Source organism: Streptopelia decaocto (genome assembly GCF_964273445.1).
Source record: "Streptopelia decaocto genome assembly, chromosome: 6".
Lineage (NCBI taxonomy): Eukaryota > Metazoa > Chordata > Aves > Columbiformes > Columbidae > Streptopelia > Streptopelia decaocto.
The window spans coordinates 32,194,239-32,218,564 of NC_138660.1; the positions used below are offsets into that span (position 1 = coordinate 32,194,239).

A 24,326-nucleotide genomic window follows, 5' to 3' on the forward strand; every position below is an offset into this window, starting at 1 on the left:
CGAGGCCATTCTACTCATATTAGTACTCCATGTCAAAAAAGGGAAGAGGCATCAGCTTTTCAAGGATTAAGCCACGTCAATCAACTCCAAACAGTATAATTTTTGTTTAGCATATTTTCCACATACTACAGACAATTCCAAACCAGAGGAAAAGTACTACAGACGGCTGGGTTGGGGGAAAAGGGCTGAATTTTAGGGCTCAGCGCTTGCAGCAAATGCAACTTTTCAGGTTCTAATGAGTTGCTGGCAAGAGCTGGGCTGCAGGTACCAGGAGAACGTCCATCCCCAAACACCTACCAACCAACCAGGTCAGATGTTCCCTTTCATTGAGGGGAGCAGCAGATCTCAGGACAGCGTGTGAAATGGTTACCAAAATTATGTTTAAACAAACAGTGTTTGAGGGAGATCTGAATGGACACAAGGAATAAAGACGTAGTAATGGGCAAGACAACCCAGTGCAGCTTTTTAGCTCTAACTGGAATTTACCTAGATAATCCTTTTTTATTCACCTGAGGGACTTGAAGGGCTCACACCCTTCTCAGGGGAAAAAAAAAAAAAAGGTGAATATAGACAGTGAATATAGAATATGCAAGAGAACACATCTATGAATATGTATGTGCACACAAAATTAATCTAAAAACATAATAAGACAATTCTGTTTTGAGTAGACCACAAAACATAATCGTGGTGGATATGAATTTATGAGATGTAAATATTTGCTACTCAGGGGAAAAAAGAAAAAAGCATCTTTCAATTTGGCACCTACAAACTTCAGTTAAGCCTTAGACTTCCAAAGTCAGTGTAAAACTCTATGGATCCTTCTTGCTTGTTTTCGGTTTCATCTCTCCTCCCATAAGCAGCCTTCCTTACCATTCTGCTTTCCCCGTCTTCTTTCTGATCTACCTACCCATTCAGTGACATTTCTTTAGTCTCCCTTAGACTTCTTTCCGTTCTTGCTGTATTTTCTTAGCTCTCCATTTTACATAATCTTTTTTTTTTTTTCCTTTTTCTGCCCCTTTGAATTAATCATTTTAATAATTCACTGGGTATCACTGCAAGCTCACAACCCGCTCCATTCCCTCAAATGAAGAGTGAAGCTGGCAAATAAAGATAACGGCACAATGCATTTCAAGTCTAACAGCATCAAAACTGCTTTTTTCCTTTAATTTCTGGTAAGTGAATTGAACATTCTTAGTTTTAGTTGTTTTCTGATGCATCACAGAAGTTGTAACATTTTTTTGCCAAGATACTAATAACCTCAATAATTTCTTAGGCCTGTTCACGAAGTACTATTCCTCTTTGTTAAAATAAAACTATCAGTTCATTCACTCAAGTGTTACAGCAACACAAACCAGGAAAAACTCACACTCATCATTACAAACCTGAGCCTTCGTTTTGTGCTACACTAGCCATAGGTGCTCCTAGAAATCAAAACACAGACATGTACAATACAATAGGACATTGTGATCCATTCCGTCCTACAAATCACTAAAAGTTCATATGTAATAAGATAGTGCCTACCTTTTATTTGGCAAAAATGCACTTCATCTTTATTATGACATAAAGCTCCTGATCACGCGTTGATTCATGTCTGTAACTGGACTAGAGCTACTATAGGAATGGTTTTACATTATAACCATGCAAGTTTGTTGCAACATTCTTGGCTAGTCATTTAGGCATTTTTTTAAGACAATCAATATTATCTTTTTGCAATTTTCCCCAACAGAGATGGAATAATTAATGTCTCAACCCCCCCTTTTATTTCCTGCCAGGGGATTCAAAGCAGGATTCCGTTCAGCAGGACTCACTGGCACAGACTTACAGACTCTGTCACACATTTCCACGACACAGAGATGTACTTGTGTTCAGCAACATCGTGGAATTACTTTGAGTTTCCTGTGGGACATATTACTCAAGGCCATAATCACTGTTGCAAAGCAAGCACAACATGCACTTAGTTTTAGTTGCAGCCCCTGAATCTGTTTGTGTTCTGCTGCCTTTCCCCCAAGGAAGGGAGGTTTTCCCCTTGCCTTCTCCTCTGCTTACTGGGGCAAACGAGCACAGACTTGGTAAACTGGGACAATCTGCACAACACCAGCATCCAATTTTCTCTTAAGTAAACAGTAAGATATTATTAAGATGTCATGTGAGACGTCAGAGATGGACATGACTTTTAATGCTATAGTAACATATGAACTATACATTTTAATAGAGCCTGATGCGATAGGACAAAGGGTAACGGTTTGAAACTGAAGACCGTAGATTCAGACTAGATATAAGAATTTTTTTACAATGAAGGTGGTGAAACACTGGCTCAGGTTGCCCAGAGAGATGGCAGATGCTCCATCCCTGAAAACATTCAAGGTCAGGCTGGACGGGGCTCTGAGCAACCTGATCTAGTTGCTGGTGACAGGCTGGTAAGGAGGTCCTATGAGGAGCAGCTGAGGACTCTGGGTTGGTCCAGTTTAGAGAAAAGGAAGCTGAGGGGTGAGCTGGTGGCTCTCTGGAGATTCCTGGGGAGGGAAAGCAGAGAGGGACACGCTGATTTTTTGTCCCTGGTATCCAGTCATAGGACACGTGGGAATGGTTCAAAGATGCACCAGGGGAGGTTCAGAGGGGACACTAAGAAGCATTTCTCTACCAAGAGAGTGGCCAAACACTGGAATAGGCTTCCTAGAGAGGTGGTCGATGCCACAAGCCTGTCAACGTTTAAGAGGCATTTGGACAATGCCCTTAATAACATGCTTTAACTGTTGGTCAGCCCGGAAAAGGTCAAGCAGTTGGACTAGATGATCATTGAAGGTTCCTTCCAACTGAAAGATTCTAGGTGAAGATGTCCCTACTCATTGCAGGAGTGTTGGACTAGATGACCTTTAAAGGCTCCTTCCAACCCAAACCATTCTGTGATTTTATGTACAACATGAGTAGTTTGATTGCACTACATTTGAAAGGTTGAGTGCAGAACAGAAGGATGGTGGCCCACAAGAGCAGGACAATGGTAGAGTCAAGAGTCAGAAGAGCAGTAAGGTAAAGAGGAGAAGAAGAGGAGGCGGGAGGCAGACGAGTTGCAGAAGAATGATACAGCAGGACTGAAAGCAGGCAGTACTTGAGAACAGAGGTTCCTAAGAAGTGGACAGATAATTGCAACATATAGACTGTGTCCAGTCGAACACACCCCTCCTATAGAATTTGGGTTGATATCCTGAAATCTAGAGTCTTTACATTCTTCTACTACTGACAATGAAGAAATTCACTAGAAAACTGTTTCTTGCTGTCTTTATTTCTGACCTAAGCACACATTATGTACAGCTACCTGTTCTGTAGCCTGGTCAGGCTGTAAGGATCTATGCGACATAGCTGAAGGTGGCATCATGGTGACATAGCTGAGGGCAGCGTAATGTTGGCATTAGCAGAAATGGAAAGGCAGAAATTCACTAATAGAAGTACTAGAATTGAGGCTGCAAAATCAAGAAGTCAAAACTATATAATGCTATTTAAATGATTCACAGATTCAAGCATAAGACAGTCTTGAGTTCCTGCATAGCACAAGTCACACAACATCTTATCTGAGTTTGGTTTGGTATTTCAGTGTCTTTGGCTTGCAGTGAGTCACCCTTTACATACAAGTTTAAGATACTTGTCTCACCTTATCCTGTCCAACACCACTACCTCATTCAGCTTTTTCAGCCCAGGTACTTTCTTTTAAAAACCTAAAAAGACTTGGAGCTTGGGTGTTAAAATCTTTCCATAGTCATCCTTACTGATCATGTGTGCGTGTTTTGACAGGATAAGGCTGGGGAGCAGGGGAAAAGCTTATGTATGAATCTTAAGTACACATCATCACCACAATTTTTTCATGATTTAATAATTCAAATAATTTTCCAGGAGTATTTTATTGCTTCCATCATTAAGCTCTCTCTTTAGTCCTGGAAGCAGTCAAAAGCCTTGAAGCTCCAACTCTTCTCTTTGATTGCTGTGTCAAATAACCAGCATTTCAGTTACTAACTAGGTGCTAATTGTCTGCTGCAACTAACAACCTGTAGTTAACACACGCCTCTTATTTTCACAGACACCTCCCATTTCTAACTAAGCATAAGAGTACAGCAGTACTCTTCACTAACAGTAGTTCTTATAAGCAAAGAACCAGCTGCTTTATTTTATTTCTGCTTCTACAAGACACCCCTGCTGACCTCTGTACCAGACTGAGCTGCTCGCTGGGTCACCAAACCAAAGGCTGAAGCACATCGCTGTGTGCCCTGAGCGAAGACAATTTCATTTTCCACTAATAGTGTTACACCCACTCCTCACCGAGAATTGCTTGCTCCTGGGTTAGCTCCTGGAAGCGTTCACGCATATTCTCCAGCTCCACAACAAGGCGACGCTCAGATTCCTCTTTCAGATTCAATGCCTCTTCCAGTGCAGCTTTTTCTGCCACATAGCCTTCGATAATGCCTAAAATCCCAAGTCACAAGGCAAATAAAGCAGTAGGCAAACTCATCTATTGGAAAAAAAAGCAGCTTGAAAACATGAATAAACAATTTTGTGCAAACAAAGGAAGATGTGCAAGATGACTTAAATACACACTGTACCTCGGGCTTTCTGAAGTATCTTAAGGAATAAAATGTACCAGTTAATATAGTCTAACAGATTTTATGAGGCTGCAATGTCAAAAAACATCTCCAAACATACAGAATGTATATGGGGATTGTGAAGCCTTGAGGGTCTGTGATCACCTCTCAGCCTGACGCATCCTCTGCTGGCAGCTGAAGTTTGAAGAAACAGAATCTCCAAAAAGTAGGATCAAGTGTTAGATTCAGAGCCCAAGAAATCCCGGAACAATTCAGAGAAAGGAAGGTAACAGGATGTTGGAAAGACTAAATAAACCTAGAAGAGTGTGACTGAGAAGAGGAACGGAAAGCAGATGCCATGATTAGGGAGAGGAGCTCAACTTGAAGGGCAAGGGAACCCTCAAAGATTCTCTTGCACAAAGGAGAAGACCTGAAGTTGTAACCTTCAAGGGGGAATTAGACTGACGATACAGTCTGTGATAATGCTGAGATCAGTCTGAGCGTGTCTGTTCTTACAGAATCTATTTATGCCCGCACTACCATGAAACATTGCTCTAGTTCATGCTGAACTCTTCAAAGTCAGACAGGTGGGCTGATTTACACCAGGAAGTTATCTTTTCAATAATCCAAGCTCCCAGGTTTAGACATACAGGAATGTAAACTGCTGGTTTAAAGGTTAGGGTATTTTTCACACGCAGTTAATGGTGTAAATATAGGCCTAAGCACTATCGCACTTGCCCGAGGGAAATGCAATTCTAATGAAGAGTTAAGCAGCAGATCTGCAAGAGAAGACTCAATCCTCAAGTAATTCAGTAATGTGAAAGGCAGAAAATGGATTATAGACAGGTAAATCAACAACAAAAGACACAAAAAGCATAACACAGAGATTTGGAGCCATGAGCTATGAGTAAATGCCATGGAAATCTCTTCCTATTGGTTTCATTTTCTTACCCTCTGCTTTATGAAGCTCTAGTGCCAGCTGATTCTTGGCCTCACTTTCCTCGCTGAGGCACTCGATAAGTTCCTGGTGCTGACTGACCACCTGGGCAGTTTCCTGATTCCGGCGGCTGAATTCTTCTTCAAACTGCGCATGGTTTTCATGCATTTTCTCCAGCTAAAAGGAAACAATTTCCCGTAGCGTCAAATCTCGGATGCACATGCAATGTAACAAAAGTACAGACACTTAAAGAAAAACCTTCTTAATTTTTAAAAACATTTATGCATTAAGGTCCAGATTTTGAAGTTTCATTTTAGTACTAGGTTGACTTTGCCCAAAGCCCCTGGACACTTTGGTCACTCCCTGTACTCACATCCCTACATTTTTGCCACAAATCTTACTTAAGCATAAGTCTCTTTACTGAGCATGAAAAGGGATTCCTCCCTGTTGGCTAAACTCTCAGCATGACACTTCCTGAACCACTTGAAATTCAAAGCATTCTTGTACCTAAATTCTTTAAGAGATCCAGGCATGTCTAACAGTGAAGTCAATACATCATCAGGTTTCCAAGGTATGGCCCCAGTTTTCTGAGACTATATGCATCTTGCGCTCGTATGTGAGCTTATTTCCTCAACACACTAATTACTGTAGCACTGAATTCAGTCCTGTAAATATCTACAGTACTCAGGCATCTACCTCACACTTACAACTTCTCTTTGCAAAGCTGAATGTCTAGAAACTGCAAAACTCAGCTTGGAAATACATTCTTTTATGATATTGAGTTCAGCTTCTTTTATCACAATTAAGCCATACATAATTACAAGGATGTTTGCTTGCTGCCATCTGCATATTTCCAAAACATTTTAACATGGGGCTGAGTTTTCTTGAACCTTTTTATCAATGTTGAAGCATTGATGTGAAATACAATAAAAAAACCCTTGAAAACCCCTAACTCTTGTTCTCTCAAAGTTACCAAATGCATCTAAAATCCTAATTTAAATCTGCTTAAGGCAACCAACTTACAACCTTCCTACAGGATCTGCTAGGAAAAAAAGTTGTTAAAGTCTCATTTATAAGAAACAATAAAATAAGGGCAAAACCTTCACTGTAAGGAGTAGCAGATGCCTCCCTATACTGGTAACTCACTGTGTATTCAGCCAAAATCTGTTTCTTTTTAGTAGCCAGTCCTACAGGGTGCTAAATACACAAGCCTTAAAACAGATTTCACACTTTCTGTATAGATGTATCATTATACTGATTTAAAAGTTTTACTTGTTTAGTTGATTCTGTGACCAGTTCCAGAAGCCTCTCCACTGCAGTGCGCAAACGACGACCAGTTCTCAGTATCATTTCTTCATTTTCACACGCCAGTTCCGGCTTTGCAAAAATACTTTCACATAAGTACTGGCTCAACTCAGGACCCTCGTAAGTCGCTGGAGACAACTGGCTGCGTTCTGTGAGAGTTTCATCAAGCAGCTCGTTCACTGAAAACAAGGAAGCTATTTAAAAACACAGAAAAATGACACAGAACTGCCACTCAGGTAACAACTGACATCAGATGGTGACATTGGTTGGTCCTGAAGATGTATTATAAGGTGAAAACTTGTAGACATCAGTAACTCAGTGTTGACAAATCAAGAGAGTCTTGCGCAACATCTGGAAATATTGTGCTATACATCAGGGCCTGAAACTCATTCCCCAAGTTAATCTTTCCTGCTCTATAATTTGTTCAGCCTTCTCCAGTAACATTTTAGTATTTCCACTATTAAAATAATTAAAATGAAAGAACACTGACAGAAACTATCTTAACTGCGGAGCAACTCTGAAAGGGAAACAGAAAACACTGCAACAAGAGAGTGCCCCTTTCTGAACCTCATCTCTATAAAAGGAATTTAAATGCTGTTTTTCAAGAATGTGAATTGACTACATCCAGTTATGCAGATCTATACTCACCTTTTCCTAGGTGATGCTTTTCTTTGGCTTTGAAATACTGCATGAATACCTTTTCTTCCATAATACTGTGACTTTCTCTAGAATCTCCAGAAGCCAGACTGTCATCAAGGCAAACACCAATCTTGCTACAGATAAGGTCCTCAACATCTATCGTGGCCTTCACCAACTCCATGAGCAATTTCATAAGATGCTCGTAAGATTCCTGCAGTTTTTTCCTAGAACAAGAGCATACCAAACACTTGAAAAATTACATGCACTTTATTTGAAATGAACTTTGAACCTAGTGAAAGCCTGACAGTCTAAAATGGATATCTTGCCATAGTTGAACAGTTATCAGTGAAGACGATTCAGATGACCCACAAAAAAAACAAAGCCATTTTCACAGAGCAGGGTCAGCAAAACACCCTTGCCCTCTCCACAGTTAAATGGAAAGACTTATACACAAGCATTTTGGGTTTCCACATCTGTGGAAGCACCAGTAGAGAGAACACATCTATTACTATAGTATCTGCAATATCAAAATGACTAGGGGTGTTCCGGCAGAACAAACAAGTTATAATTATGAAAACATTTTAGTTTTATGAAAAACAGTAAGCTAGTTTATTAAAGATGAGAGAGTGAATTCAAAGACCACTAAGCGTTCTGTAAGCCAAGATGTACAAACCTTTCATCCTCAGACTGCTCAATATCGGATCTCAACATGGCCACCAAATTCCCTCCCTCCTGGTTTTCTCTGTCCCGCCGCTGAAGGAGCGTCTCCAGTTCAGAGTTGGTCTCCTCTATTTCACGGTTTAAAGACTCCACTTTATTTTCCAGCTGTGGAAAATACACGAACAATGCAACAAAATCAATCATTTTGCCTAAACTACAAACTTCACCCAATGATCCTACCCTACATCGCTTCATATATATTCACACAATCATTGTCTGCTGTTACACAAATTTGCTTCTACAAGTACTAGAAATGAAGGACAGCAGAAAGACTACAAGTGAATGGTAGTTTTTCTTCAGTTCTCCTTTTCTAATGCTGATTTTGCTTTAGTGAGCTGCCTCACCTGCATTCAAACCCAGTGCACATAAGCAATACAAAAATCTCATAAAAACATTGTGTCGTACTTTAGTTTGCTCTTAGTTTGCTTTCACTGTTATGCCTGAAAGACACAAAGCAATGTCCCAGCATAAATTCTGACTCTGTAGTACATAAACCTGAACAGCAACCTGATCCAGTGTCATCAGTGCCAGCTATACTTTCATAAGTTCGTCCTGAAAACAAGTTTCTAGAAAAATACCTTCTAATATTTATAGTTTATATACCCCATTAAAAAAAAAAAAAAGTATATCTATATAAAATACATTCACGTATATACGTATATACCACCCCTGATCCCTGGGTTATGTTGCGAAACAAATCAGTACTATTTTGCTAGAAACTTGGTTTCATAAGTAAGCTAACAAATTAGTCAAAATCTCTATTTGGGAAGAAACTGCAAGGAAAGAAAGCATTCTACTGCTGTGCCGGCTTGCTCACCCTTCATTAAATCCTGAATGAAGAGCAGGAAACAATAAGGCATTTCTCCCTATAGGGTAATTATTAGTGTTACTCCCAGTTTTTCCACTAAAGGCCTAACAGAACAGTGTAATACACCAAATCTACATTTTGGTCAGAACTTCCTGAATTGTGAGAGAAGACAATGTTTTATTTCATTTTATCTTCTATTTCAAAAACTCGCAGCTATTATTTTAATAATTAAAAAATAATTTGACATTTTAAAACCTTCTAATTAAAACAAATACCATTTCCAAGCTGCTCTTCTCTCTAAAGTCTTCTGGATAACCTAGATTCAATTTAGATATTTGCTTTACAGGCAACATATTCTTTTGCCAAACAAAACAAAATTTTATCTTTGTCACTTCCAGATCCAAACGTCCCACTTGCCTGTCTTACTGCCTCCAAGCTATAGGTCAGTTGGTCTAAAAAAAGCTGCTAGAGCACTATTTTCTTGACAAAAATATGTGATATATATGGATGGCATCAATACACAGCCAACAAAATGCAAACATCCAACCTTCTGATAGGAAGCAGCGTTAACCTCCCTGAGAAATGGCTGAAGACCAGTTTTCAAACTGGTACACAGTTTCTGTTTCCATGTTATTGTAGGACTCCAGCTACGAGACAGAGACCATCATACGCTCCACCTTGAAAAACAGCGATCAGAAGAACTACATGCACAGCCTGTATATACACATTTTGAGAATGGTGAGAGAACTGTGCTAAAACACAACCACAAAAATCACATTTAAAATCTAAGTTTAAAATATGTTCCACGCACCTGGGTAATGATTGCTGCTTTTTCTTGCAGCTGGGCTGATAACATCTCCTGCTCCTTTTGGTGAGCAGCCTGTGCCTTCTCCCTCTCCTGCATCAACATCTGCTGCTTGTCATGTAGCAATGCCTTTTTTTCAGCTTCAAATTCATCCTGCATAAGTCACATATACTTTGATTTACAGAGAGGAAAAACAACGACAACAAAAAAACAAACACACTGAAAAAACTCCTACAACCAAACCCCTTCACCTCTCTTCTTTTTCTTTGAATGTGTACCTTACCTCTCAAATTAACTAGCAGTAACTTAAACAGTTAACACACCTCCTATTTACAACATTGTGCTGAAACTATGATTTAAAAATAGTTAAGCAGGTAAATGAACTATATGAATGAGCTCACTGAGACCTGGGCCCTTTCAGACTGCTGAGATAGCAGTGAGGAACAGAAAACAGACGGACAAGTCGGGACAGAGACGGACAGAAGCCACTTCAGCAACTGCAAGTAGTACAAGCAAGGAAGAGATCTAATTTGGATTGTCTTCTTAAAGTCCTGTGGCTGAACAACAAAAATGTATCTGAATTGGTCTTTTCCAGGAAAACACGCTACCAGTGCATGCTCTGCTGTTCATTTATCGGACCCCACCTTCAGCTGTGCAATCTGCTGGTCGAGCAGCACCTCTGACTGACACTTGAGCAGCTCAATCTCCTCCTGGAACTGAAGCTGCTGTTTCAATTTTGCCTCCTCAAATTGAGCCAGGAGAGCTGTCCGCACAGTTTCCACTTCAGAGGCCGATGCGGAAGCATACATCTGCAGACAAGTAAGCAATATCAATATTTTAGCCATAATGTTATAATAAAGGAAAAAAATAAAACCAAACCAAAACAAGCTCAGCCAAATTCTTAAGAGTATTTTCACAATAGTTCTCTCCAATCCTCAAGGCCACACATAGCTGCTGTCTATTGTCATGCTGGCTATAGGAAAAAAATAAGCAAGCTGATAAAAATAGATAAGAAGCAACAGAGCATCATGTACCAACTACCTCCTGCACTCATCAGGTCAGGCTCCCTACTTGCTCTTTCCAACAGACATTGGTCTCAGCGAAATTCAAAGAAATAAGGAAGAAAGAGGGGCAGAAAAAACACAGGGAGAGCATATTTTGTTAAGATGCAATTTATCTTGTTCAAATGGGGTTAAATGCTATGCATCTATATTTAATGCAATTATCCTACGAGATACAACAAAAGCCAATCAAAAATATCAGAGAAAGGTTTGGGCATTTTTGTTTGTTTGGTTTTTTTTTTTTTTCCTGTTATCCTAAGAAGAGTCACTGTAGTCATCAGAATAGTGATAAATCCTGCTTCTAGGATGAAGGGCTTAAAAACTGAATAATCATGAGAACTTCCCACAAAACTATCTTCCTAGGCAAGCTATTCTTCCAAAAATAGAGAGTTTGCAACCCACTCCAGCCAGCTGGAAACCACTACCAGCTCCAAGAGCTGACAGTCCATAGGAACACAGGAGATCTCCTCAAACTAAGTGTTTTTTGCCAGGTGCACCAAATAACACAGATACAACAGTGACTAGGGAGTTATTTGGCACGCTATCCAATTTTCAAATTAGTAAGTGAAAAAGCAAAAGCAAGTTTATTTTAACGTATGTTCGTTGGTTATAGCTGGATAAAGCTCATTTTGTTTATGACTCCTCCTAAGATTTGAATGTAATACATAATAGAAACAAGTACAAAGTCTCAATCACTTTTGGCTGCTTGCATCAATGGAAGTCAGATTGTATAAAAGATGAATAGATCTTATTCCATTTCAATGTTTAAAGAGAACTTAGTGTAAATGATTAAATGTTTAGCCTTCACTATGAAAGTAGACAAAATCAAGCTTACACATAAACATTCCCAACAAGAAGAAATGGTAAAGCTTTAAGGGCAGACAGGAAAATCTCCAAACCTCACTGAGAAAACATATTTGGAAAAGTATTACCTATGGTAATCTCTCTAAGAAAAGAAGAAATCAATTTTAGTCAAGGTTGTTCACTTAGAAAAGCTTCAAGTGAACGGTTACTTTCCACAAATGGTTAAGGATCTAATTTATTACCTATTAGTTTTCTATCAAAATTGCAGCTTTGAAGTTCTGAATTAAATAAGGCAGGAACTCAATAGAACACAAGCCCATTCCCAGCGCCTCCCCCAATAAAGCAAGCACTGCAAACCTGGATTTAACTTTTAAAAGTTCAGGCTAATACACATATATGAATCCTCTTAAGTCCTTTCAGATAAAGCAAAGCTTAAAAATGTTGACTGTGTCTCTTCTTATCTACTGGCACTACTTAAAAAAATCCCTAAAGCATCTAAATATACAGCCTTACTTCCAAGCTTAACAGAACTGAATTTACTTTATGTTAAAGTATGGATTATTTTTGGTTTAGGTATTAGCAACATTCTGACCTCTTGCTCATGTTCATGTTGTGCTTTTAGTTTCCCCAGTTCTTTTTCCAGCTCCATGGAATATTCTTCCTTATGTTTCTTAATTTCTGCCTCATGAAGATCTTGAAGTTCTTGGAGCGCTTTTCTGTGCTTTTCCTCCATTTGCAATACTTCCTCACGTAATATATCCAGGGCCAGACGTTTTTCTTCTTCCAGCAACCTCCTTTGATTCTGAAGAGCTGTGTTCAAATCATCCTGTGGAGGCGTTAATTAAAAAAGGGGAGAAAAATAAATAAGTACAAATATTTTTGTAACCTATTTGTAAAGCACATGTCCTGCCTTATCAAAGCTTTTTAAGTAAACATGAACAATATTGCTGCATGAATGGTGAGCACACATCCATATAGACGCTCTCTATATCATTGAAATGGGTTTATTTTTCCTATCTAGTAAGAGTTTTGTGAACCCCCTTCTTTTCCCTCTATCCATGACAGCACTCCCCATCAGCACAATCTTCTACTTTTTCTTTTTGAAGTTCTTTACACTCAAGAACAATTAAAATATTAGTTAGCAATGATAAAACTGAAGAAAAATATCCACTTTCCTCCCCACAAGACCTTTTTCTTCACCTTTGCAGGCACAGGAATGACATATAATCATAATTTTGTGAAGAGGGCACAGTGAGAGACAAGTCTGAAAAACAGTGCATGTCTCCCTAGAAGGCTCTGAAGTTTTAGCACTGAGCTAAGCCTTCTTACCTCTTTGAGTCCAGGGATCACTTTTTATCCCTCTGTACTCTGAAAGAGCTCACACTTCTGCCCTATTCAAGAGTAAAGCTACAGACCCCTGTTAAATGATCTAAGACAAGGCCCACTCACAACTTGCTCCTAAAATCCCATCTGGGACCTTCAGAGATACCTTTTTTCTATCCTTCCCATCCACACTGTGCCACTAGGGATAACCTTTAAATTCTTAGAGATATAACTGAACCTACAGAATTACATTTACTTTATTCTAATCGCTCCTGGAGAATTACACGGTAACCATCAGGCAGAGAAGCTCTGGGCCACAATGTTAAAAGATATTTACTTAATTTGTACCTTTTCCACACACTGAGATGGAAAACTCATTAGTCTGAGCATTTGGGGGTAAGGGACAGATGGATTTCATTTTCAGCTTCAGTTTCCTATTCCAGCTCACAATAAGGCCACACACAAGTGCTAGTGCTGGCACAACAGAGGTTGTAGAAATACACCCCAAGAACAAAAGAAGAGGTGATCCCACACAATGCATCATTAAATTTCACCTTCTACGCCAGGTTTTCTTTCTGACTTACCTTATGAGCTTCTTCAGCTTCAACGGCCATGGCTTTAAGTTTTTCCATATGAACAGTAGCTAGTTCAATTTTCAAATTATTTTGGGAAAGCTGAAGTTCTTCAGCATGCTTTAATTTCAACATCTCTACCTCCTGAACCAAGCGCGCTTGGTTCATTTTATCCCTTTCGCAGAGCTGTTCTGTGTGCTGCAGCTGGAGCTTCTCAAGAGCCTGACTGTGTTCATCTCTTATATTCTGAATTTCAGACAGGTAGGATGACTCCAAGGAATCCAGATTTGACAAGTGTTTAGCCTCCAGCTCATCAATTTGAGCCTGATGCTTTGTCTGTAGTTCAGCAACACAAGCTTCAAGCTGGGCCTGATGTTTACTTTCTAGGGCAGATTTAAGTGTCTCAATTTCAGCTTGGTGCTTTGCCTGAAATTCGGCTGTAAGAGACAAAATTTGATGCTTATGCTTCTCCTGTAACTGTTGACTTTGGAGTTCTAACTCGTCAACGTGTTTCTTTTTCAGCTCTTGAAGAAGAACCTCTTGCTCAGTTGTGAACTTCTGAGTCATGGCTTTGTGTTCCTCCATAAAGCTGTATTATTTACAAGAAAGTTAAGAGAATAATGTCAAAAAGGCACTGTTTTGTTTTGATTGAAATAATCAATAAAAAACAGAGAAAAATAAGTAGACCTTACTTAGCATCCACAAATTTTACTTTATGTTTCAAATACAGAACTAATTGAAAGCAAGCCACAAAGATGATTTCACAGTTATACAATTAAAGGTTTATCCAATGTCACTTGGTCTTACCTGGTTTATTGCTAGGTAGACTGGCATCCCTATTAAATTACTAATACACAGCAAGATCCAAACATTGTTCACTGTCTCTCTGAGAAAATACTGCCATATGAGAGCACCTAGGACATTATATAGACATTGTCTACACCTCAAATGTGTTATCTGCAAATAAACAACTGCCATAAGAAACATCTCTCCAATCATCTGGTTAAGACTGAGACATAAAACCACTGTTGAAGTGTATGTGGGATATTTGAGGGCTCCTCCACACTCACCTTGGCTCTCTGAGGTCTGCTTAAGGCTTGATGCAAAGATTCAGTGTTTGAAATGCTGCAATTTACTCTAATCATTACTATAGTATTTTCCATACAGACATCAATAATTAAAAAGCTATTAGTTATTTAAAGGCTAAACACCTGCTTTCAACATTTTCTTACTGGAATTATTTCCCCAATCTGGTTCTATTTTGTGGGAGGAAAGAAGGGATAAATTTGAAGCAATGCGTGCAAATACAAACATGTAGTTATTGGAATATTTCCTCTAATACGCTAAAACCAACAGAAGTAGGAAGGAAAGGAAAAAACTGAGCCGTTAAAACCTTCATGCATAACCAGAACTGAAGAATAACATACCAACCTCAGCATTCAGTGGATAACACAAGTTTCCCTCACCACGAAAAGAACCTGCTCAAATTAATTTGAATTGTTTGAAAACACTTGAAAAAATTTAGAGAATTTTTCCATTTACATGTCCTGTAACACTCCCCCTCCTCCAAGGCTAGAATATGATTTTCAACTGTGTTGTATTCTTCACTGTAACAGGCAGAACTTGACTGCACTGTGTGTGATTTGCTAGACTAGACTAAATGCATTTACGTGAAGCAAAATTCTGTAGTAAACCGTAACAGACAGCATTAGTGTTCCATGGGAGAATAAGCTTTACGTATGTAAAATAGCTGGTGCCATCAAGCGATAAACCTACGTTGCTATGACTCGTGAAGTTTAAAGTAAGAAAAAGCAGCAATAACAATGACTGAACTAGCAAGTGAAAATGCTCGGATACTCAGGACTTACTTGTTTTGTGCTTCCATAAGTTTCAGCGCACATTCTTCCTGCAGACAAAGCGTGGCCTTTTCCATTTCTTTTGCCATGAGCTCTCTGGCTGCCTGCAGGTCACTGTCGTATTGCTCCCGGGATTTGTGCGCAGCCCGTGTGCTCGCAAGGCTGTCCTCCAGCTGCTGCAAGGTGTTTTGCTGCTCTTTTACCAGCTTCTCCAATTCTAGAATTTTGGCGGCTTGGTGATCTTGAAGCCGATTCATTTCAGCTTCACGAAGTTCAAACTCCTTTTGTAAATTCTGCTTCTCACATTCAGCTCTGTTTTGCAGTTCTATACGCAACTGTGATAACTTCTCTTCTGCCTGGACTCTCTGGTCCTCACTTTCACATCTCCATTTCTTCTCTTTTTCTTTGTACATATTCTCTATTTTCTGTACTTCTTCTCTGGCTTCCCTTAATTTATTCTTGTGATCCTCAGCAATTTCATATTTCACCTGTGAACACAGTAATTAAAAAAATGCATAAAACACCAAAACCAAACTGAAGTGTGTAAAGTGAAGATTCTCAGGCACTTAAGGCCTTGAAGAGATTTAATTCTTTCAGTGAAGTCACCCTTCCAAATAAAGTAGGACTGAAATGTCAGTATATAGGTACCTGAATTCAACACGCTATTAAGAATTCATTGGGATAAAGAAGATAAGAAAAAATTACAGCAACATTCTAGAATTAACACGGTACTTTTTATTGTTTTCTCCTGGGGCCACTTTTCTTCATTTCAGGGGTTCCACTTAGAAAGCTATGGGCACCTTATATATTTTATATTGGGCATGATTAAAAATCTCCTTTGAACTTCTCTCCTTATATGTTCCAGTGGTATTTTATATGCAGTGTTCAAATCCATGAAAAGGACAGTTATGTGGCATAAAAGCAACATAAAAAGCACGTAGCATAAAAACAGAAGCCAAAGCATCGAATGATTGCTCAATGACTAAAGACAAAAAAACCCCACCTCTAAAAATACACTAGAGGTAAGCAGGTAAACAAATAAATAGCAAACTAAAGAAACAATAGGGTCACCTCTTAAAAGAAAATCAAAAGCTAATAAGAGGTCACACAGGAACATCAGCATGAAGCCTATTCTTCAGTTTTCACTTGGAAGGTTTGTTTTGAACAAACATTTAAGCATTCATCTATGCTAAACGCTAAATGAAGAGACAGAAAAGGCAAAAAAAATCCAGATTTTGATTAACACACAATCCATGAAACCTTTGCAGGGGACCAATAGAGAGGTAATGGAGGAAATGGGTTCACACTCTAAGAGCAAGAGACCAGAGGGTAAACAAAATCTGTAGTTCCAGACATTGGATCAGCATGGGGGACAGGCTCATTTCAAACACCACATTCTGTACAAGCTTCCAGTGAGTCTCCATGTTATCTATGAAAGGTCTGCAACTGTTTTCTCTGTCCTTCTCCACCAGTTTTTAAGTCTAGAAAAGGAGACACACACCTGTTTGTCTTTAAAAAGGGAGGAGAGGAGGGCTTGAGAAATGAGAAGCTTCATCCACCTAATTCTCCTAACCATTCAAATATCGGAACAAGCTAAACAACGAATTAACATCCAACCTAAGTTTATCCTCAGATGGGGCAGCTGATTTAATAGGTAACAGGAAAGGAGTCAGATATGATTCTCTCAACCCTAAGACTTTGAGAGTGAAGATATAAGAGCCTACACCAAGGCAAAAGCAGGAATCTGTTGTCCAGTTCTTTCTTCTTCCCTCAAAAAACGGTCTGAAAAAATTATTTCTGGTTATTTGCTTCAAAAGACAGTCCCATCAAAAGCAGAAACTTATTCGAGTGGATCTGCTCAGCAGAGGGGCATTTTCTCTCTGCCACAGTGCTCTGTGCCAAATTCTCCACCGCCACATGACGTTATGCACATGCACTGTGTTACTTTTGCCCCAGGACACTATGATGTGCTGCAGGGAGACGTTCGGGATGAGGAGCTTGCGCATATGTCTGTATTGCAGTGGTATACATATACCTGACCCACATCACTATAAAAGGTGGATTGGATCAACACTCGAAGCACCTGCCTTCCCACACTGTGCTCTTGAAGTTCATCTGCAGAGAAACTAAGCATTTAATACTAGACTGCTCTGAACCTCCATCTCATATTCCAATATTTGTGTGTAAGCTGAAGCTACTACCACTAAACCAGACATATTTAAAGATAAATGCTGCTTCTATCTCCCTCAGCCTTTCCAACAGATCTGAGCTTGCCCAACTCTATACAAAACAATACTGCAAATACAAGCTACCTTCTCCATTTCCTCTTTCAGATGCTTTTCATTCTGCACAGAAAGATCTTTCTGCTTAGTAATCGCTTCCTTTAAATGCTTTATTTCTTCCAAAAGCTCTGCAATACGCTGTTTCTCAGAGTGAAGGACAGCCAGCTTGGCTTTGTGCTCTTCCTCCAGCACAGCCGCTCGCTCAGCCACCTCCATTTCCACTTGCCGTGCTGCATCTTGAGCACTCTGTAGGCGCAGTTTGGTGATCTCTGAAAAGAAAAACTAAGCAAATGAAGAAAACACATTCTGGAGTTTATTTTCTTTTAATAGGTCCTATTCGTGCACAGAAATAAAGCTGAACATTGTCAGCCGTGCAAGTTTATCTGTAACCATACTAACTACAGACAGAGAATCTCTTATCACAATGATTTTCTACCCTGTTCTGCTTTATCATCACCCTCGAAATGTATCATGTCAACAGGCACAGAATAAAGGGGAAAGATCATGAAACCTCTGGCAGGACCTCCCTCCTATCAGCAACAGCCAGAGCAATTGACTTTATTTTTGGACAATGTAATGGCAGATTCATGCAAGTTTTTCTCCTCTTTAGCTCATACTATTTACAGTGGAACATAGTTAAAGCCATGTTATATGGCTAACTGTAAGTCATTGCTGTAAGTCAAGCATTTGTGTATCATACTGTGATCCCAGAAAGAGACTGCAGACACAAGAACTGCCAGGATCCCTTACCTGCACCTCAACAATATATGCATTTCATATTGAACCAGTTCTATAAGTTACAATTGCAAGAAAAGCAGCAACTGTTAAGAAATTACACAAATCCATGAGCGCATAAGAAGCCTCATTAAATTTAGCCATAAGAGGAACTTTAAGATGAATGCAACAACAAAAGATACCAATTACAAATTCTGCTCCCTATAAATGCTTTACTTTTTGTTCAAAAAATTCATCCCAAGATGTATGCCAACCAGTTGGCAAACACAGTAGCAAAAAGAAACATTAGCATTAAATGAGCAGAGCACTATATCAAACCTACAACAGGATCATGGGTAAAAGAGTCATGGAACACAGAGAAGAGGTGGTTCTACTCTATGGAATAGCAGGAGAATTGATCTATTTCATGCAAATACAAAAGACATTTAACATAGCTGACAGACAACACTAAGAAATTTTCAAATCAATATCAGTTCAGGAATTGACAATGCCTTTCTAGGCATCAAGAACGGAACCCTGATCAACTCCTTTCAGCAACTGATCCACAGTTGTAGTAGGTTTTAATACATAATAATCAACTTCAGGTTACCACATCTTCAGAAGTACAACTCAACATGCCCACAGAAGTCAAAAACCAAAGTGCTTAATGCCAGAGATTAACATGTATTAAGTATTCCCTATAGTTTAAGCTAATAATAAATTGAAAAATTCTTCAGATAAGCCTTTAAATATCTAAAGAAAAATATAAGCCACACAAGCTTACCAATTTACTTACCAGTGTGTCAGATCATCTTACCTTTAATATGTTCTTCTGAAAGTTGGGCACGGAGCTGCTCAAGTTCTAAACAATGTTTTCTTTTCATTTCCTCAATCTCTGTTATGTATTTGTCCGAGAGATCCATCTTCATGATCATCAGGTCCTCCTTATATTGCAGTGCAAGGGAAGACTTTAAGGACTCCAACTCATGTCTGTGTTTTTCTTTAAGTTCTAACTGCAAACAGGCAAGTTCTTCCTACGTAAGAAACAGGTTAGAAAGACATTTTCAGCTTTGAAGAAACCACACTGAGAATCTTTTAATGAGAGCACTACATGAATTACACTATAATGCACCTGCTTGCCATGTAAATATCTGTTTTCCAAAAACCCTGCTGCTTTTGCTCCATCTGCTACTAGAGTGGCAGAGCCCCTCCAAGTAGAATCAGAGAATCATTTAGCTTGGAAAAGACCTTTAAGATCATCAAGTCCAACTGTTAACCTAATACTACCAAGTCCACCACTTATCCATGTCCTTAAGTGCTGTCTTAACGTATTCTGAATAGAGAAAGAGGATAAGAACAAAGTAGTTTCAAAAAAAATCTGCATATTAGAACCTTTTGAGTAAAAAAAAAATATATATATATAGTATATATGGTCTGAAACCATGCCACCAAGGCAGATCTGAGTTTCAGGACCTGTGTGACAACATAATAGAAGCGGAAGTCCCACGCACACCTGAGTAGAGAAATTATTGACTCAGTGCTGAAGAGACCCCCTCTACACACCACAGAACTTAAAGAAATGACCTATGAATGCAGTTTCGTACCCAGCTAGTTAATAAATAGCAGCAAGGAAAAAAAAAGTACAACATATGCATTTCTCATTTATAACTCATATGGTTTTTGTGTGACTTACTAATGATATTGAGCTCGTGCTCTCTTGTGTACGTCATCTGCTTGTCATTCCCTCACTAAAAAACTAGATTTTTATTTTTTAAATTATAAAAAGCAACAAGTTAAAATAAAAGGGAAATTCCTTTTGAAACTCTTAGTCAACTCCAAATGAGTTGAGCAAAGTAGTAAAGATCTTAAATCACAAGAAGGTACATGCAGATAGGTGCATAAATAGAGGGACCAAAGTAGCATCTCCACTTGAAAAGAAGAGACAGCAATAAAGGCACAATTACTACAGAAGCTACGGAGAAGAGAAACACCATGAATTCTGCACTTCTGTGGAAGAGCTTCTTAACAGGCACAGAATAACCCAACCAGAGGACACACAATTACAGAACACCTTGTTTCATCTGCTCTGCTAGTTTGAGAACTAGTTAAAGTTGCTAGTTTACAAAATACTTGGCAAAAATAATGACGCCTTAATAAATGTCTCAAATTAATTAAGTCTTTGCTAAGAGCTGGCAATCAGACGTCAGTTTTCATCCCGGTCATGTAATGAAGAGTAGAATTTTACTATATCCAGAGTACTACCTGATGTTGTTCCAGCTGTTGATGTAGCTGACGGAGCACATCCCTTCTCTGCTTCTCAGCAGTCTCTTCAAAAACCGCGACAGAAGAACTGAGAAAAGGGTTTAAAAGTTTAAGATTGTACTATATGTCACAAATTAAGTTTAAATTAACTTGCTGACTTAGAATGTCGTTCTGAAAGAAGGCACAGAGCAACTATAACAACTGCACTCATGACTTCCCATCGCCATGTTTCTAACCACAGATCACCTAATACCCAATTCTAATATATTTAATTGCTAACATCCATATTATTTTTTTAATATAAAAGATGAAGCCTGCTGTCATAATATGAGATAAAAAGAAATAGAATAGATCACCTGATGTCCCCTGCTTGTTCTTGACTCACTTCCAGCTCTGACAGTGAATATTCCTTCAGTTCTTGCAGTCTCTGATGCAGCAAAGTCAATTCTTCCCTGTAGTTTTCTTCAGCAACTCTTAACTTATTTTCGAAATAAAGTCTCAGTTGTTCCAATTCGGTTTCATGCTCACTTTTTCTTTGCTGACGCTGCTGTTCAAATTCTTGTTTTAAACGCTCTATTTCTTCCACCCGTGACGCACGAGCCAGGAGCTGCTCTTTTAGCTCTGGAATGGAGGCAAAACCAACACACGCGCTCAGAAGTACGTATCTTTAGGCTAAGTCATTCTGTGAAGACCAGACATATTTTAGTTGTTGTAGCAGTAAAACGTCATCCCACAAGCTACATAAGAAAATGAACTTCTGCAAGATGAAACATTCCTTCCTCAGGAGGCAGGAAAACTATGTTCTCCATTTATACTGCGTTCAGAGAAACCATCCTCGTGACGAGAATCAAAACTGTCACATCTGCTTGTGGCGGCAACCAGAAGCAATAATTTAGTCAAGAACATTTAATTTGCTCCAGGGAAAGCTACCCAACAAACAAAAACAACTATGCAGGAAAACAAAATCACAAGGAAGAAAAAGCAAAATTCTGGATTACTTTAGTGATTGTTTGGCTACCCATCATTAGCTCAAGCAGCGGCTAAATTATTGAATTAAAAAGAACCATCCAACAACAAATAGAATGCAGTAGTAAACTGCAATCAAGGTTTGTTTAGCAGACTACTCTCCTTTCAGGGAGTGAGGGCAATGGGCAGCATTGCAGTGTATTAATGAACTTTTTCAGCGCTTTCCTCCCCATATTCTGTACTAAAGCAATAACATATCAGGAAGTGAAAAGGTAGGAAAAGTAGGACAAAAATCATGAGGGGATTGAAAATATATCCCAGATGACTGAAGTCAGCTGAATACCCACAGAACCAACTGAAGATGGAACTGCATTTCAAGAAGAAAAAACGCAGAGAAAAGCATTTGCTTATGCTGTGCAAGAAGCGAAATTTCAGAAAAGTTTATGGAAACAGAGGATGCCACCCAGGAAGCAACACAGCTGATTGCCACAGTCAGATTTTGTGCAGCAAACCAGAAAATGCACACTTGGCCTGAAAAATTCTCACAACGAACATGCAGACAGAAAGAAGTAAGTATGTGGCTCAAGCCTGTTCCATAGGGAGCAGCTGCGGGGACCAGAGGAATCAAGTGACAAGCAGGGACGAGTAACAACACCAATGGGACAGGCAAGGGACGTGCCATCCGGTTTTGCCCAACCAGCCAAGTCTGCTGGCACAAAACTAACTCAGAAAAGCGTGGAGCAGTTTTGAACAGGCACATTGCTCTTAACATCAGAGCAGCAACACCTTTGTCCAGCTGCTGTGTTTTAAATCCACCACCATGAGCCCTCAAACCAATGGGGACACACTGACAAATGATCACGCCAGTGAAGAAAAGCAGAGTAAAACAAACACCTTTCAGATCTTGCACGCCAAAAGTGAGATCCTCACCTGGACCGTGGGCTTGTGTTCTGGTCTCACCATCTCAAGCAAGATGAAGAAGAAACAGAAAGGGTCCAAAAAATGGGAACATGAGTTATTAGAAACATGGAAAGACATTTGAAAGGTTAATAAAGATCAGAGCTACAGAGAGAAAATAAGAATTCCAGAAAATACTACAAAGTGCTATCTTCTATAATTCTGTAATAGCAAAACAGAGATCTGAAAAAGTCACGGTAACGTCTCACTTGATAGAAATCTTATTCAATTTATGACCCAAAAAAACCAACAAAACACACCCTCACAAAACCCTATTATACTTCAAAAGCTTCTTAGAGTTATTTAGCAAATATGAAATCTGATTTAAAACAAAAGGCACATGTAATATGCTTCAGCTACACCAGCAGAGGTAAAGAATGCCACCTAATGTTACACTCCCGGTACAGTGTGAACGCTGTTAACATCACGGCCTGTAGCTTTTTTAATTTTCAAAAATTCCTTCTTTCACGTATTATACTTCTGTTTGCACACACACGTCTGAGACATGTTCCACTTCATTTGAAGTGAAAAATGTGTGTCATTCCCAATCAGTACCCTGTAAAGTTGACTGTTAAACACACCTAAACCTTGAGACAGATATCTTAAGATGTACCAAAGCATATGAAGCCAGATTTCAGCCAGCCATTATTTTTTCTCAAGCATTAAAACTTTTTCATAAGTTTAATGCAGATACACATAAGACTAATAAAAAAAAAAAAAAAAACAAACACCGAAACCAAACAAATAAACAAAAAACCCACCAGGTTTTAGGTTTAGGGGATTTGCTGTTTTTTTTTAAACAGAAGCATAGTTATGGAAAGGAGGTGATTTTCAGCCTTATAGGAAAACAACATTATCGTTCATCCTGATTTCAGAAGTATCATCTGATACAGAGATACCTTTAAATCAGGGCTTTTCTATATTTAAGAATTAAAAGTCTTTCAGAAGACAGTGACTCCCCATTTTGAGTGCCAATGAAAAAGCATTATATTTAATTCACCTCAAAACTGAAAGGGAAAAAAGTCATTTCTACCTCAAGATACAACCTAATCACGCAGTTTTAAAATATTTCTGGCTTTTTGTTTTTTTTTTAAGCAGACTGATCTCTTAATTATAACCAATTAAAAGAAAATGCAGCATAGCCACAATAAACCAGTCAAAGTCATAAACTAAGTGGTGATCTTTACTATGTACCTCCAATTAACAGTTTTCTCAAGTTAATTCATACCCACTTCCACACTGGAGGAAAACAGGAGCGTGCCATTGCATTGACCAGCATGTTCTCAGGTTTTTTTAAGTATGTTATACTTAATCTGACATTGCAATGAAAAATGTTTGGTTTTCACTAAAGATTTTTATAGGGTGCAGGAACAGAGTGGGAAGGGAAAGGAGAACAACAGGACTGAGCTTTTTCCCAGAGCCATACCATGCTTTTTGATGCTGCAGAACCAACTAGCCATCCAACACAATTCTGTGACCTACCTGTGTGCTTCTGGTACACAATTAAAGGTATTTCATGCCAATAGTTTGTACTTCTATACAAAGAGGAGGCAAAAAATAAAATGCGTCGGTTTTAAACCTACCACTTAGCTCTTGTCGATTCGCTCGGGTACTATCGAGCTGCGACCAAAGCTGCCTGATTTCTTCTTGTGACTGAGCCTTGAGTTCTTCGTGTGTGACCTGAAGCTTCTCCAGCTATAGAAGACAGGTTTAAAACAAAACAAAAAACCCACAACCTTTTTAAAAC

General features: G+C 39.0%; 1 protein-coding gene across 6 annotated transcripts in view; it reads right to left on the minus strand.

Annotated features, from left to right (window-relative positions):
* Positions 1-24,326, minus strand: part of PCNT (pericentrin) — an 86,128-nt gene that overhangs the window by 38,917 nt on the left and 22,885 nt on the right. For 2 of the 6 annotated variants that reach the window (XM_082056519.1, XM_082056518.1), the window contains exons 14-30: positions 24,163-24,274; positions 22,553-22,585; positions 21,013-21,277; positions 20,657-20,744; positions 19,212-19,428; positions 17,711-17,949; positions 15,411-15,886; positions 13,555-14,131; positions 12,240-12,473; positions 10,427-10,591; positions 9,789-9,935; positions 8,123-8,274; positions 7,459-7,673; positions 6,778-6,989; positions 5,520-5,682; positions 4,309-4,452; positions 1,383-1,421 (exon numbers count right to left, since the gene is read on the minus strand). In XM_082056519.1, coding sequence (XP_081912645.1) covers positions 1,383-1,421; positions 4,309-4,452; positions 5,520-5,682; positions 6,778-6,989; positions 7,459-7,673; positions 8,123-8,274; positions 9,789-9,935; positions 10,427-10,591; positions 12,240-12,473; positions 13,555-14,131; positions 15,411-15,886; positions 17,711-17,949; positions 19,212-19,428; positions 20,657-20,744; positions 21,013-21,277; positions 22,553-22,585; positions 24,163-24,274 — 3,478 coding nt within the window. The remainder of the gene's footprint in view (positions 1-1,382; positions 1,422-4,308; positions 4,453-5,519; positions 5,683-6,777; positions 6,990-7,458; positions 7,674-8,122; positions 8,275-9,788; positions 9,936-10,426; positions 10,592-12,239; positions 12,474-13,554; positions 14,132-15,410; positions 15,887-17,710; positions 17,950-19,211; positions 19,429-20,656; positions 20,745-21,012; positions 21,278-22,552; positions 22,586-24,162; positions 24,275-24,326) is intronic. The other 4 variants (XM_082056521.1, XM_082056520.1, XM_082056522.1 and 1 more) reach the window with 2 other exon arrangements.